The sequence below is a fragment of the Penicillium digitatum genome, chromosome 3 (assembly GCF_016767815.1).
Source record: "Penicillium digitatum chromosome 3, complete sequence".
Lineage (NCBI taxonomy): Eukaryota > Fungi > Ascomycota > Eurotiomycetes > Eurotiales > Aspergillaceae > Penicillium > Penicillium digitatum.
The window spans coordinates 117,318-132,419 of NC_089386.1; the positions used below are offsets into that span (position 1 = coordinate 117,318).

General features: G+C 50.5%; 6 protein-coding genes across 6 annotated transcripts; 2 read left to right on the forward strand and 4 right to left on the reverse strand.

Annotated features, from left to right (window-relative positions):
- Positions 1 to 495: 495 nt before the first annotated feature.
- On the forward strand, positions 496 to 1,848 carry Pdw03_7617 (protein kinase, putative; the record flags this gene model as incomplete). Its single annotated transcript, XM_014677287.2, has 8 exons — positions 496 to 535; positions 596 to 907; positions 983 to 1,251; positions 1,345 to 1,507; positions 1,568 to 1,579; positions 1,645 to 1,678; positions 1,753 to 1,761; positions 1,827 to 1,848. 8 exons carry the CDS (start codon positions 496 to 498, stop codon positions 1,846 to 1,848), a joined length of 861 nt encoding a protein of 286 aa, XP_014532773.2.
- A 1,197-nt stretch (positions 1,849 to 3,045) lies between these two features.
- Pdw03_7618 (FAD dependent oxidoreductase, putative) lies at positions 3,046 to 4,795 on the forward strand (the record flags this gene model as incomplete). Its single annotated transcript, XM_066101712.1, has 6 exons — positions 3,046 to 3,302; positions 3,352 to 3,584; positions 3,633 to 3,746; positions 3,796 to 4,162; positions 4,213 to 4,408; positions 4,469 to 4,795. 6 exons carry the CDS (start codon positions 3,046 to 3,048, stop codon positions 4,793 to 4,795), a joined length of 1,494 nt encoding a protein of 497 aa, XP_065956795.1.
- A 636-nt stretch (positions 4,796 to 5,431) lies between these two features.
- Positions 5,432 to 5,701, reverse strand: Pdw03_7619 (uncharacterized protein; the record flags this gene model as incomplete). The annotated part of the gene is made up of 1 exon (XM_066101713.1): positions 5,432 to 5,701. The coding sequence occupies one exon, from the start codon at positions 5,699 to 5,701 to the stop codon at positions 5,432 to 5,434; it is 270 nt and encodes an 89-aa protein (XP_065956796.1).
- A 218-nt stretch (positions 5,702 to 5,919) lies between these two features.
- On the reverse strand, positions 5,920 to 8,284 carry Pdw03_7620 (reverse transcriptase; the record flags this gene model as incomplete). The annotated part of the gene is made up of 2 exons (XM_066101714.1): positions 5,920 to 7,419; positions 8,039 to 8,284. The coding sequence occupies 2 exons, from the start codon at positions 8,282 to 8,284 to the stop codon at positions 5,920 to 5,922; spliced, it is 1,746 nt and encodes a 581-aa protein (XP_065956797.1).
- Positions 8,285 to 8,505: 221 nt separating this feature from the next.
- On the reverse strand, positions 8,506 to 9,754 carry Pdw03_7621 (Pyridoxal phosphate-dependent transferase, major region, subdomain 2; the record flags this gene model as incomplete). Its single annotated transcript, XM_014677290.2, has 2 exons — positions 8,506 to 9,537; positions 9,593 to 9,754. The coding sequence occupies 2 exons, from the start codon at positions 9,752 to 9,754 to the stop codon at positions 8,506 to 8,508; spliced, it is 1,194 nt and encodes a 397-aa protein (XP_014532776.2).
- Positions 9,755 to 9,944: 190 nt separating this feature from the next.
- Pdw03_7622 (Cys/Met metabolism, pyridoxal phosphate-dependent enzyme) lies at positions 9,945 to 13,683 on the reverse strand (the record flags this gene model as incomplete). Its single annotated transcript, XM_066101715.1, has 7 exons — positions 9,945 to 10,018; positions 10,073 to 10,419; positions 10,471 to 10,522; positions 10,572 to 10,769; positions 10,824 to 11,640; positions 11,696 to 11,748; positions 11,799 to 13,683. The coding sequence occupies 7 exons, from the start codon at positions 13,681 to 13,683 to the stop codon at positions 9,945 to 9,947; spliced, it is 3,426 nt and encodes a 1,141-aa protein (XP_065956798.1).
- Between the last annotated feature and the right edge of the window lie 1,419 nt (positions 13,684 to 15,102).

Here is a 15,102-nt window from a genome sequence, read left to right on the forward strand (position 1 = left end):
CGTAGGCGCTTTGCATCTAGTTTCACAGCCCAAAGACATATCCTGTATCGCAGCATTTGGCGTTGACATAAGATTCAAAGCCTCTGATCTTGAGATATTGAGAGCAGAAACGTGAACATGTGACAAACTTCGGCTGCACAGTTACTCCGATCTACATTCAAAACCACTTGATCGCCCTTGCTTTCCCGTTCAGCCACGCAAAATGTTGAAACGACAATTGCTTAACAGCCTAACAGTGTGTCCTAACTCAGTATTGTCATTTTAGCTGAGAAAAGCTGCCCCTTCACGAATCGGCCTAAGCGAGCGTACTATGTATGGCTGATCTTCGCTCTCCCTCGGAACCGCGCGTCTTCCCTTCTTCAGGGTGGGATGCGATCGATCCTTCTTTAAAATTTGAAGAGGAGTCAATTCCAAACTACAAACCCAAAGCATTTTACCCTGTGCATATCGGTGAGGTTTTCAATCACCTATACCAAGTGGTGGGCAAGTTAGGCCATGGATCTAGCGCGACAGTGTGGCTCTGCCGTGACTTACTGTAAGAGCAACCATTTCGTTATAGACTTAAGCTAACTAGCTACAAACCACCGTTACATAGCATTGAAGATTTACATGGCTTCAAAAACAGTGACTCGAGTGGTCGAGATTTATAACCACCTACAAACGATACAATCCAGTCATGCGGGTCAGCCGTGCCTGCGACCATTGATTGAGATTTTTCAGGCCCAGAGTCCCAACGGACTTAGTAGTCACAGTTGTCTAGTATATCTACCGCTTGGTATCAGCCTCGGCCAGCTCACCCGGTTACTCCCGGATGGGGTGGTGAGTAGTACTATGGTAAGAACTACGATACGCAATATCCTTGCAGTTCTAGACTTCCTTCACATGGAGGCACGAGTTATACATACTGGTAGGTATCATTTTGCGCAATAATGCCCAATAACGGTACTAAAGATTAGGGGTTAGTGACTAATGACATGGATAGATCTCCAACCAAACAATATTCTCCTTGGCACTAAAGACGACTCGATCCGATCCAAATTCAAACAGGCCGAATTTGAAGCGTCTGTGCCGCGAAAGATCCTCGATGCTCGTACCATTTATGTCTCACGTTCACTCCCCATCTCTTCTGGGACGCCCGTTCTCTGTGATTTAGGTGAGGCTCGACTAGGCACCGACCAGCAACAGGGCGAAATTATGCCAGATATCTATCGGGCCCCGGAAGTTATCTTAAACATGAGATGGGATAGCAGGGTCGATATCTGGAATGTTGGGATGGTGGCAAGATGACTTTCCAAATCTTTCTTGAAGTTTACTTGAACCCGTGTTGACACTAATCGTCCTAAGATTTGGGATCTGTTTGAGCGTCGCCACCTTTTCGGGGCTCGGAATCCCGCACGCGAATTGGATGATGGAGATCATCTTGCCGAAATGCAGGCGGCCCTAGGAAGCCCACCCGTTGAGTTCCTTCTTCGGAGCGAACGGAGCTTCTTATTATGGGATAAACATGGTTCGTCTGGGCCTCTTTTCCTGTAATTTGACTACTGACTATTGTTGACATCCCTATCAGGTAATTGGAAAGGTACCGCTCCAATCTCGGATGACAATCTTCACAGATTAGAGGAAAGGCTCACAGGTGATGAAAAGGACGACTTCCTGCGTTTTCTCCGACGAATGTTATGTTGGCTACCGGAAGAAAGAGCCTCTGCAAAAGATCTTCTATTTGATCCTTGGTTGATGCATGGTCTCTTCAAGTGATACCAGGTATGGTCATCCTAAGAAACATCAACCTTCAAAAGCGTTTGTTTCTGAAAATGGGTTATTCCCAGCAATATTCACCACTGGCCCTGACACCTCCTTTTCCTGCTCTCAGACCATTTCTTGAGGGTGTCGATCTAAACTCCCGCGATTTGTAAAATCCTCCGTCTAGCCGAAAGGATTGATGGTCGTAATTTGCGGGAAACGGATTCGTCATCGTGTATTCCTGACTTTCGGTGGCGGGTTGGAATGGATTCACATCAGCTCCCGGAGCGAAGCATCCCTCTGAATCAAATAAGATTGTTGACACCCACACGAAAAGCCCACCAAAAACATTAGACGGATCGCGGGTATCAATTCCCAATTGGTTTTGAGCGAGACCTGTATGGAGTACTCCGTACTTCGTACAGCATCAGGATTTCTCGGGATCTCATGTCAGGGGCAATTCTCCAAGTTTTCCGGTTCAAGCCGGGAGAACTTCCACTTGCTGATCTCTTTTATTTTGTCTCACTTGGTTGGACTAGCTTTCTTGATTTCTGTGAACGTCAACTATGTACTCCGGACGGATTCCTTTGTACTTTGTCCTATCTGCACCTTATTGGGTTGGTACTCATAACTTCAAACTAGCCAAGCCCCGTTCGTCCAGAATTAGCGATTGCCTGGGCACACGAAAATCAAGTGATCGGTAGATCACTGGGGCTGAGAATTCGGACAACCTGTCAACATGGGCATGCATAGAGCATTCGAGATTTTGTTTTTTTCCCGGTCTGATGCCGTGTACTTCACTCACTCCATCTGCAGAGTGCGCAGTATCCATTTTCGAGCCAAATGTATCACCGAGCATGATCACAAACTCGCCCCAAACAAGTGTTCGATCTGTGAGCTCTGCTGGAGTCGATCAGCAGGAGTACCTGCCCCATCGAGAATTGTGTATACCGACCCTGGTCTGTATGCAATGGAGTCCCTGAACAGTGCGTCTGCAAGGGATGTTTCTCTTAGGTCTGGTGGCATGGCTTCCGATCCTGCCGGACCCACTATCCAAGAAGAGTGCGATCAATGGCTTGAAGAATATCCTCCGATAATGGAGTTTCCTAATCCGAACCTATCGAAAGGCTATGTTAAAGGAGTCTACGGGCCCGCGCGTTAGAACTGATCTCGAGGATTTACATCGGTCAGGGCATATCTTCCGACTCTTGGCCCATTTCCAGTCCCTTCGTGAGGCCAAATTCCTGTCCTTAATCGATCGTGGCATTAGTAAATAGACATCTTTCTCTTCTTTCGGTTGATAACATGGTCTCCAGCAACGGATGGCGCGCTCTGGCACTGTCACTGGCTCTTGTCCCACAGGCAATGGCAGACATCTGCGCGACACTCGAGGCCGGTGGCATTGACATTGAAAATCGTATCTCATTGGTTTACAATTATGATCTGACCGAGTATTGGTCCACGGCATGCGGCGATCTCAAGCCAACGTGCATTGCAGCTCCATCCAGTGCAGCGGAGATGGCCCAGGTTGTCAAGAACTTGCACAATGTGGATACTCTCTTGTTTGTTCTCTCTTTCCCATCAGCAATGATATCGACTAACCCGAAGCAGTGCCATCAAGAGTGGAGGACATAACCCCAACAATGGATTTGCGAGTATCCAAGATGGATTGCTGATTTCGACTAAGAATTTGGATCAGGTTGACTATAACCCCGAGGATCACACTGCTATTGTCGGTCCTGGGCTTTCATGGGAAGAGGCCCAGAAAGGCCTCGCAGGAACTGGTCGGACTATCGTTGGAGGACGAATGGGAGGAGTTGGAGTTGGTGGATATATGCTCGGCGGTATGTGGTTCAGGAATCGGCGTCGAGCTCACCTCTGATACTGTGTAGGTGGTATGAGTTTTCTGAGTACCCAATATGGCTGGGCTGCGAACAATGTCTTGGACTACGAAGTTGTCCTGGCCAATGGGACCATTGTCCACGCATCTGAAAATGAAAACCCAGGTGACTGATATCATGCCAAGGTAATCGTCGAGACGCTAATACTCGGCAGACCTCTTCAAAAGCTTAAAGGGGGGCGGGAATAACTTCGGAGTCGTCACTGCATACACCCTACAGACGCATCCTCAAGACCACAAGGTCTGGGGTGGCAACTATCTTTTCACGGCCGACAAAGCCCCCGAGATTCTTACGGCGGTGCGCAATTTCACCGATGAGTATCCCGATGACAAGGCCGCGATTATCGTGACATTCGAGCGCGGTCTCTTGCTGGACCTCTGTATTATGTTCCTCTTCTACGACGGCCCCGAGCCCCCCTCTGGAGTCTTCGACGAGTTCACTGCGATTGAACACACCTCAACGGCCAAGACTTTTGACAGCTACTACGACCTTCTCAAGCACAACGACTTTTTTATTCTCAAGTAAGACGAGCAAGCCTCGGGCATTGGATCGCTGTCTAACTAGCTGTTAGGGGGCAACGCTACAACATCGCCACCGAGACCACGCCTCTTCCCAACAGAACCGTGGGCATGGCCCCACTCCAGGAGTACTATGACCATTTCCGCAACGTGACTGAGTCCGTCCTCGAAGTGGCCGGTGTCCTAGGCTCAATTGCCTTCCAGCCCATGCCCACGACGTTCTCCCAGAAGGCCAAGGACCATGGAGGAGTAAGACTTCCCTTCCCTACGAAAATGAGAAACGGGATCACATCACTCACAACCTCCCAGGACCTCCTCGATATTCCCTCGGATCAACCGTATATTATCCTTGAGCTTGACTTCTCCTACGGTCTAGCCGTCGACGACGGCAAGATTGACGCAGCCACCATTGAACTTTACCAAGGACTGGATCACCTGGTCCACAAGAACGTCGACCAGGGCCTTCTTCCAGACGTGCATCGGCCATTGTTTATGAATGACGCATACTACCGCCAGGACTACTGGGGTCGTCTTAGCCCCGAGTCCAAGGCGCTTGCTCTGAAGACCTGTAAAGCGTATGATCCCCAAGGGTTCTTCCAGAAGCGGACCAGTGGAGGCTGGAGATTGAGGGACTAGTGGCTGATAGTAGCCTTGATCATAGTTAACTATCTTTACGAGTGCTTGATCCGTTGATTTTCGTAGACTACTCGAATGAAACAGTGCTGGAAAGTAGATGTGTCTGGGATCCGTCCGTGATCTCTATTGTCGCATGAGCTTGCCGTTGCTCAATTTCCTCGTGGCTCCGAACCACAAACACCCTTGCTGGTTATTAAGCCTAAATGCATTGCTATCTTAGTCCAGAGGTAGATCCAAAGTAGGCACCTGTTTCAGCGTTGCAGACACTCCGGGAACGAGTGACTGAGAGCGACTCGGGGCCAGATAGCGTTTTTCTCCAAGCGCCAGAGTAGATTTCCTCAATGCCCTTTTGTTGGTGATAATTTTATGGTCACTATTCTTCCCGTCTGTGTTGTCTGTCGTAAAGAGCTATGAGCTCCCATCCGGTCTGCAGTTACTGTTATGGAATTAAGCTGGTTGTGGTAAAGATGATCTTATTACTATAGAGTTGTTGCGTAGGATAAGTACGCTGCTTAATAATACGTATGTCATCATCCATCCCTCACAGTTACCCTTCCTGCTGATCGTTGTCTGCGACAGATGGCTCACTGAAAGTCCATTGCAAGCTGGTCGTGCGGGGAAAGGGGCGTCTGTGGTTCAACCACCATCCGGTGGGCTAAGTACCGCAGCAAGTAGGCCCAGGTCATTGTCATCAGCCACATCATCTGTAAGCGAACCGCTGTGATCCTCAACTAGCCTGGATTCATCACCAGCATCAGTTGTCGCGTCCCCGTCAGAGTCCGTGGTAGCGAGACTGCGGGCGCGTCCACGTCCTCGTGTCTGACGTGGGCGACCTCGATGAGATCCCCTTGCCGAGCTTGGGGGGGTTTGAGCCAGGGTTGGCTTCTGAGGTGTTTGGGGAGGCATTGGCTGGTTAATGGGTTGGTCTTGTTGAGGGTAGCTCTGGATAAAAAAAATTGATGAAACAGTGATAGTTCTGATGAAGAACTGAGAGATGTGAATGGAAGAAGAAGTAGCAAGAGAAACACATGAGAGTAATAAAACAAACAAACAAGGAGCGGGCATCAGCAAAGGGTATATCAAATATGAACGCTAATATAAACAAGCCCGCTTCAGATGTATGATTAATTTGTGAACTCCTGCGTATGATGCAGGACGTCTTGGAGGTATTCTAGGACCTTTTCTTCTGCTCCCACCAGGTTATCCTCATCCAGCCACTCCAGGTGTTCATTCCCCACTCCGGACCACCGGACTAGGTACTGCTTTCGTCGACCCCGTCCGCGGCCTCTGTGTCGCATATCCAGGACCGCGTCTACGTCTGCACGATCTGTGTCTTCTGGAAAGCGTGGGTCGAACGTGGAGGGAGGTTCAGCTGAAGAGAGATCGCCTTCTTGAGGGGCACGTTCTAGGTGTTGTAATGATACCACTGGGTGAGCTCCAGCAAGCTCTGGCGGCATCTGCAAGCGATATGCCAGGCGTCCGACGCGTTCAATGACACGGCACTTGATATGTCGCTGGGTAAGTTTCCTTGTGATGTTGCGCGATGGCCATACATAACCTGGCTCAGTCCCTTGCGCAAGACGTAAGTATACGAAGTCATTCTTCTGGAAAAAGATAGGCTTGTGACGGCTATCGTATTGCTTCTTCATCACCATAGCCGCGTACTTGGCACATTCGTCAGCGTCCTGTCGGCTCGCTTGGGGAGATCCGACGAAAGCCTGACGGAGGAGATTCCATGGCATACGTAGATCGACACCGAACATAAGTTTATGTGGTGAGTCGCCAGTGGATACATTGACTGAGGCATTCAGTGAGGCTTGCATTGGCGCGAGACCTTCGTCCCAATCCGCTTCTTGGTGGATATTCTGCCAGTGGCGTAGCCAGATTTCGCCTGTTTGGTTCGAACGTTCCGATTGGCCGTCCGCCTGTGGGTTATACGCCGCCGTATATAGGAGCTTAGTGCGTAGGGCAGTAAATATACCCTTCCAGAAGCCTTGAACAAAGCGCTTGTCCCGGTCGGAGATCCACACCACGGGGATCCCCCAGTCGCCCTTCTGGAGGTCACGGAGGACCGCGATAGCCCATTCTTCACCGCTCCAGGTCTTCTTTCCGGGCGTCGAGCCGATACGCTTTGTGGATTTACATGTGTAGATTGCCACCGCATCGAAACCCTTCTTCGTGCGTGGCAGGCCGGTAACAAAGTCAATTGTCAGCGTATGAAACGGGATCGGTGGCGCGAGAATCGGCTGAAGTGATCCGTATGGTTTGTGAAGATGTACTGCGTTTTTTTTGCACTCGTCACACTGGTCGATATACACCCGGAGCTTTTTTGCTCCCTTGTGTATGACAAAGCCTCGCATCTTCTGCCAGGCGCGATGGAAACCGAGGTGTCCGTCACCGTGTGCCATTTCGAAGATATCATCTTTGATCGCCTCAGGAATACACAGCCACCGGTCGCCGTCGGCCTGCGTTGAATACAGCAAGCCGTCGTCGGTTTCGTAGGGTAGACGTGGCTTGATAGGGTCGGGGTCCTGTGTCACCCTTTGGAGCTCGTTGAGGACAAGGCTCCATTTAGGGTCTTCCTTGTAAGCTGTTCGCACACGTTGCTTGAAATCATCGGAGAGCTGTACGTAGGGTCAAGGTCGGCAAATCGCTCTCCTACTTGAGAGGTACGCCGCTGGCAGAACTGGGCGATACGGATGCTACGTCGTATGCTATGGTGTCGAGGCTTTCCGAGTTACCTTGCTAGTGTCAGTGGGAAGATAGATGATAGTTCCTGGATTAGGGCTTCCAAGGCGATTTGGATTGAGATGAAGGCAATCTGGGGTTTGAGTATTGGGCTTTGGTGAGTGCTGCTTCTGGTTTTTTTTGGGATTTGTGGGCTTTTGCTGACTTTCGGATTGGGTTGAGAGCATTCTCTGTTTCTTCTCTCTTATTTGCAATGTCTACCTGTGGCTACAGAACAGGAAGGCTCTTACGGTGAAGAGTGTAGAAAGAAAAAGGGAAAAGATCAGGTGGTGTCTGAGGCTGGCGGATTGGAGAAGCGTATCTCGGGAGCTAGGGGAGGCATGGGATGGACGAGATGGATCAATGGCGTCGTGATGTCTTTCTTGACGAGGATTCTCGCCACGCATGCATGAATAACCCATTGAGATAAAACCAGACACGTCCACATAAATGAAGCACATCCAACATGCACAGAAGTTTTCAACGGAAAACCTTTGACCTCTACCCCGAACTCACAGGCGGGATAACAGCCACCTCTCCCCCAGCCTGGATGAGAACCTCCTCATCCTCCTGGACATCAACATACTCCCCATTCAGACTGACACCACAAGTGGACAGAACCTTGTGGACAATGCCAGGGTATCGCTGCTCGAGTTCGCCAAACAGAGCGGATAATTTCAAGGGTGCGGGAAGCGATTCGGTATTTTTGGATGTGTATTGGGATGCTGTTGCGAAGTAGTGAATTGTGAATGTTTCCGACATGTTGGGCAAAACTGAGGAAGAGAGCGGAAAGGGCAGTGGGAGAGGTTGTGATTGAAGCCCTGGAAGTGCCGATAAGAGCAGATTGGATGACCAATAGAATTGCCCCCGGCGGGGGAAATGACCAAAGGTTGTCTTGGAGGAGATTCGAGTGGGATCAAAGTCCTGACCAGTGTCCCGCTAGGCATTCGATCTAGTCTACCCTATGTTGTACTTGAAACCATCTACTTCGCAAGCTCATGGAATGCCCTCGCCATGTCGGCCTTCAAATCCTCCCAGTTCTCCAACCCAATACTAATCCGCAATAACTTCCGATCAACCGTCGCATCAGTCATAGTCCTCCACTCAATCAGCGTCTCAACACCGCCCAGACTAGTAGCATGTTGGAAGAAATGCAATTTACTCGGCAACTCACGAGCGAAGCGCATCTCCTTCATGACGATGGAGAAAACAGGCCCAAATCCATGAGGCATCTGCTTTTGCAACCAGTCACCCTCAACCTTCTGCAGACTAGCATGTAAGACCTCACCGAGAACAGCCTGCACAGCCGCCTCATCGCTATTAGGCGTGGGGTGCGGCGCATGCAGGGCAGCGTCAAGCCAAGAAATGAGATGGGCCGCATTCTCGCTCTGGCGCTGCACACGGATCTCCAATGTGCGCAGACTGCGGACGCCGAGCCAACCCTCCATGCTACCCATGACGGTTCCAATGAACAGACGGTCGGATTTTAGCTGAGCGGCCCAGTCGTCGCGGTTCGTGGCGAGGACACCGCACAGCATATCGCTGTGGCCACCGAAGTACTTGGTACCTGAGTGCATGATGATGTCTGCGCCGAACTGGAATGGCTCCTGAAGGCCTGGTGGGGCGAAGGTGCTGTCGACGATAAGGTATGCGCCGCGGGCGTGGGCTTTGGCGGCGTAGGAGGCAATGTCAAAGGCAGTGCCTTGGGGGTTGACGGGTGTTTCGAGAAGGATGACGTCTCCTTGTTCGAGCTGGTCGGGTGAGCAGTCGAGGGGAAGCTTTTGCAGGCCTGTTAAACGGGTGAAGAGGGCGATGACGCCGTGACAGCCGTGGTAGCCATCGCCGACGGAGATGCGGCGAGGGTTAAGGAGGGTCAGGGCGCCGTGCAGGGCTGAAAGGCCAGAGGAATAGCTGATAACTTGACCGTGTAGGAGGGAGGAGAGAATTGTCTCGAAGCGGGTAGGATTCGGTGCGGACATGCGTGAGTAGATATGGGAGGTTGGATCATAGTCGGCCTACATTGGCTATGTGTTAGGCGAGGAGACATACAAAGCGATTCAAGATGCATACAGGGGTGGCATCGGCAGCCGGTACTAGCTGAGTTGGATCATGGGAATAACGAAATGTAGTAGAGAGATGCATAGGAGGAGCGACATCAGTAACGAGGTTCAAGGCATCATCAGCATGCAGGGAGCGCGTGGAGGCGCCAATAGCTTCGCTTGAGTGAGACATAATAAAAAAAAATGCTAAGTTTCGTTCTTGAAATGTATGCACAGAAAGGGCCCGTCAAGCAAGTTACAGTACACCCGAAGATGCGGAATCCGATCTCGGGAGGAGGGGAAGATGGGGAAATCACGTCATGAGCTACGTCACGTGTTGAGAAATCACGGGGAGGATGACAGGAGATGGAGAACAAATGAATCTATCGGCGAATGGAGCCCATGCGAGATGGTTCTCGCACTGATCCAGGAAGAGCTGCCTTGAAGCTTGCACGTGCTACCGAAGAGAAGTTAGCGAGAGCGCAGCACAAGCCAGAGAGATATAACCCACAAGCCTCTGTGTCGAACGTAATGGTGAGATCGTCGTGCTCGATGGGATATTCGGGCATGTCGAGGCACACAAAGTTAGAAGCTGGATCATCGTCCTTCTTAGGAAGTGCAAACTTGGCATCTACCATACGAATGCCGAACTTGCCGGACCGGATGAAGGACTCCATGATATCGGTGCCCTTAAGAACAAAGTTCATACATGTGCCGTGCTGGAAGTCCCCGAAGAAAACAAGCATTTGAACGACTTTCTCTTGTCGAACGACCTGGACTCGTGCCAGGGCAGCTTCCCATTTCTTGTAAATAGGAACCATACTCCGCCGGCGGGAGATGGTAAACGATGTCGCCATGCTAGTTAAGTTAGCAAGTTCTTGATTAGATGGCTAGATATGATAGACTCACCCGTCATACAGTACCTGGAAGCCAGTAACAGCTGCCTCGAAGGCATGAAGATCTACAAGAGGATTAGCAAAGCCAAAGAAAATGGCGAGAAGCAGACTTGCCTTGGATGGTGGGGAATTCCAGCCGGCGAACCATAGGCTTCGTGGCAACCTTCTCGAGGAAGCTAGTTAATTGCCCTGCCAGCTCAGGGCGAATGAGGTTATCCGCAAGCGACAGAGTCAGATCCTGCTGCGCAGGGCGGAACAAGCTCATGCTCGTCGTGCTCTGAACATCCAAGCCAATCTTCAATTCACCAGGCCCTACAAACAGTTAACAACGCGTCTCAAGCCAAAAAGGAAAGAGAGAAGCCCCACCTAAGTTGATACGATCTGTGACAGAGCCCCATTCAGTAGCTACAAAGGCCCTCAAATGTTCCGATAGAATTGTCGGTCCATAACCATGTTCGACGTAAGCATGCTCCTGGTCGATAACGGAAACACTTCCGGCGGGGAACTGAAGGTGTTTGACTGTGGGCTGGCCAGTGAAAGGATCTTCGGGCTGCTCAATGCAGTATGACTTGAGAGCGAATTCGGGCGACTTGGTCTCTCCCTCTCGTGGAATTATACCGAGCAGCACGGAATGGATTTTCGTACGCTCGGCCACCTCATGGAAAGTCATCAACAAAGATCTCGTACGGCCGTCCTCGGTCACTTTAAGGAGAAGAGCAGGAGAACCGTCCTCTCCTCGTAAGAGACCGAACACTATCGGTGAGCCGTTACCGAAGATATGGCGAATGCTACTCAAAGTCTTCACCTTCGGACTAGTCAGAACAGCTAGTCGGAATCCGCGATGCGCATTGCGAGCACCAGTGCCTTCTGTCACAGTGACAGATCGCTCGAACAAACGGACTCGACATCTTTCCGTGGGTTCGGAAGGGAACGCTTTTGGTGTGCCGGGATCCATATATTGGAAAACCTTGAGTGTATTCTCAAATACTACAGTCTCACCTGCCTCCGGATGAAGACTGTTCTCCGATTTCTGGGTGTACTTGACGATATTCCAAAGAGTCTTGAAATCATCTTCCTTGAACGTGACATCCAACTCGAATCCTCGGGGGAGTTTCACTTGCATAGAATTGGACCGTACTTGCCAATCCACATCCTCCCAAGTCGGCCCCTGCTTGCGATCGGACTGAATCAAAATGTTGATAAGTTGACTTTGGCTAGTAATTGCCGCAAACACGTACCAATCCGCTCGTTCGCGGACGATGGTCAATGCGCAAGGCATGGCATATTGCTGCTGTCCATCATCATCACTGGAGCTGACGCAAACTTGTACGAACATGCTACCATAGCTGAAGTATCGACTTGTGTCACCCAAAGGCATCATGTGGACCAAACTTGGAGTCTTGCCCGCGTTATCTACCAGCATTGATCTCGTTGCCGCACCAGATAAGACTGCTGAGACATCGGGCGCATAGAAAGGGTAACGCAGCCAAACGCAAGTATCCACCTGGATGGGAGAGTCTTCGTCTGAGGCAACCACTGCGAGGATGTTGTTTCGTTTGATGGACATGGATAGCGATCGGAGGTGATTGGTGAGGGTTTGATGAATACCCAGAAGATCAGCCAACTCCTTATCGCCGGTCGTACTTACAACGGCCACTAGGGCGTCAACGCCCAAGGCACCGTATTGAGAGAGTTCGTGATGGCTGGGCACAACATTCTCATTTATCCATAATGCCTTTCCAAGATCGATCACGGCTTGCTTGGCGTGAGTGGGTGGCGATGTCGAACGGGAACGAGCATACGCTTCCAATCGTGTCTTTCCTCGCAAAAACCACCAGACCGCAGCCCGAATCCATTCTGCTAGCGATGTTTCTACCAATGGCTTGACTTCCTCTGCTGCGAGTTTTATAGAATTCTCGTATCGTGCGTTGTACTTTTTGAATTCAGAAAATGCGGTATCACCAACTTGGTTGGCAATGTTTCGAAGAGAGAACTTGGGGGGTTGGGCACTGTGTGGCGGCTCGTTGCCTTCGCGACTAGGAGGTGATGTTCGTTCTGATGCAGGCAGTGCCTGGGGTGGCGGTTTGGTCTGTGTTGGTGAGAGCTTGCCGGGGCTACTTGGGATAAGATTCGTGGGCATTCGTGGATCAATGGGACTGAGCTTGGGGGGTGCGCGATGTGTAGAGGGGCTTGAGGGGCTCCGAATCGAATCGACAATAGACTTCATCGACATAGAAATAGACGGCGCGTGCGGAAGCCCCGCGGTTGGGGCTGTTTCGTGGGTAGATTCAGCGTTGTAGGCTTTGATGGGCGGTTCCGGGCTGGTAGGGCTGGGGGGGCTGGGTGGAGGTGAGATATCATCGTCTTCAGCTCCAGGAGACATTATCTCCTCCTCATAGTGATGATGCAATGCACGACCTTCTTCCGCTTGCATCTTGTCGCGGACACGTTCTGCGAACGCAATCGCCTCGGCATCGCCACGGAATGACAATCGAGAGCCGTTGCCGCTAGGCAACGTCCTCAGGAATTCTGCATCCTGAGGATTGCGCATCAGCGGTGGTTTCCAATCCGATGTATCACGCAGAGGCGAACAAGCTGCCTGACGGGATCGCGCATCGCCATCGCCCAACGATGTATTAAGTCGGAGATTTGGCAGATGCGATCGTGAAGGGTCCGAGGGTGACCCAGGGGTGTTGCCAGACTGGATTCCCCTGCTTTCCGACCGTGCTCGACCCCGCGAGATCTCAACTGTTGGCGATTCGGACTCATCGCCTCCTTCACCAATCACTTCTGGAGGTTGAGGGCTGAACCCTACGCGTAGCCCTTTGCCTTTGCGACCACTGCGCTGAGCAGAAGGAGTGGGAGCGGACACGGCAGTAAATTGGTCTGAGAGACTGAACGGTGCATAGTCCTCGCGAGGCAAGACTGGCGCAGATGCTGGAGCCGGCGCAGTTACTGACTTGGGGGGAGGATATCCGGAGACGTCTTGTGAGGAGGGAAAGCGGTGAGCGTCAATGTTTTGCGGAGGAAGGCATCTGGGGTCATTAGGTGGAGGAGCTGGAGTTGATTCTGCGGGGCGAGAGCTCAGAAAGTCTGCGATTTCTTGATTTTGCTGCGACGCAGTTTTGTTCTTATCTTTGGAGAACAGTTTCGATTTCCAATGGGTCTTTTTCGCGGGTTTGGCCTGCTCCGCGGGCAGAAAGGAGAATGGGTCATCGGCAGACATGACAGGAAAGATGGCGAGTAGACGCAGTTCACATCGCACTCAATCACACGCACATCAAGGATACTATTCTAGTCCTCGTAAAATATCCCCTCTCCCTGTGTTGAAGGATCGACAGGGGCTTTAGGCCTGATCAGGATTAAGGTCGAATATCGGAGAAGGGGAGAGGGGAGAGCAGGGAGAATGAGAAGGAAAGTTGAAGGTTAAGTGTGAAGTGCCAAAAGGATTCGTGTGTCTCAAAATAGTCCGAAGTGTCAAGTGTCAAGTGTCAAGAGGAAGGAGGGGTGGCTAATCGTAGCGCCCGTGCTTCCAAAGACTATCTCAGAAACAAGATTAGCCCCAAATTTTAAAGTCGAAAAAAAAGCAACTACTTCGGACTCCGTGGATTAAATTGGTATTGTAAGCTGGACCAGCAGCCTGAGACAGATGGTAAGAAGAACAGAAAGTACCAGGGGGGGAGAAGTAGGCCTGGCGATACTCCGCAGGTACCAGTTGCCGCAGCGGAGTCGGGGATTGAGTGGATCTAGCACATAACAAATATTAACAAATATTAACCGGGTTAAAAAGGCTAATATGTATATAAATAGGAAGGTTAAGATCCGTTTAGGTGGTTACAAGGTGTTGAACATGGACATGTGATCCAGTTCCATATCTATAAATCTATGCAATCCCACATTCCTCAAACACCCAAAGAACGCCTTTCAAGCCACCCAGGGCTAAATATATCCAATCAGCTTAGACACCGCTCTCGTCTCATAATGAAACCCCACTAGGCCCAATCAGAACGTAGGATCCACTGCTGACGAGTTTTTTGGAGCTTTGAAGATCAAAGATATTCCCAAATCACACCACTATGACATGGATAATTTGATATTGGGTTTCCCTACCTGCCATGCTGCGTCGTTGTGCCTCTTCCCCACTCTACAGTGAACACTGTTTAAAAAAAAAAAAAAGGGTCGATTGTTTCCTAATCTATCTCACCTTAATCTCATCTAGGGGCTTCTTAGCGCCCAAAATTTGAGACTAATCTAGTTAATGGGGACTTGGATGATGTGGCTCATTTGTTAATATGCCCTATTTCGTAATTCTCCTAGCCTCTTTCCAGACAGGAGGCTTGGCTTAAAATGTGTCTTCCTCAATTTGGCTTTTGGTCAGATGTTCGTTGGTCAGCTTCCCCCTTTGGTCCTCCCGTTGCCACATAACATACATAGAGTGACATGCAAGATTTCGATTTAGCTTCAGTCTCCATGTTGTAATTTATTATCCTCATCGATCTATGGGATGTCCACAAGCTGGCTGCGAGTTGAATGTCCTTTGCTTACCACCGCTATATTTCTGGCTCTTATCCATGCTAGTCACATCACGTGCGGCTTTTCTCTAAATCACCCCCATTGTCCTATCAAAAAAAAAGAAGTTGCGTCG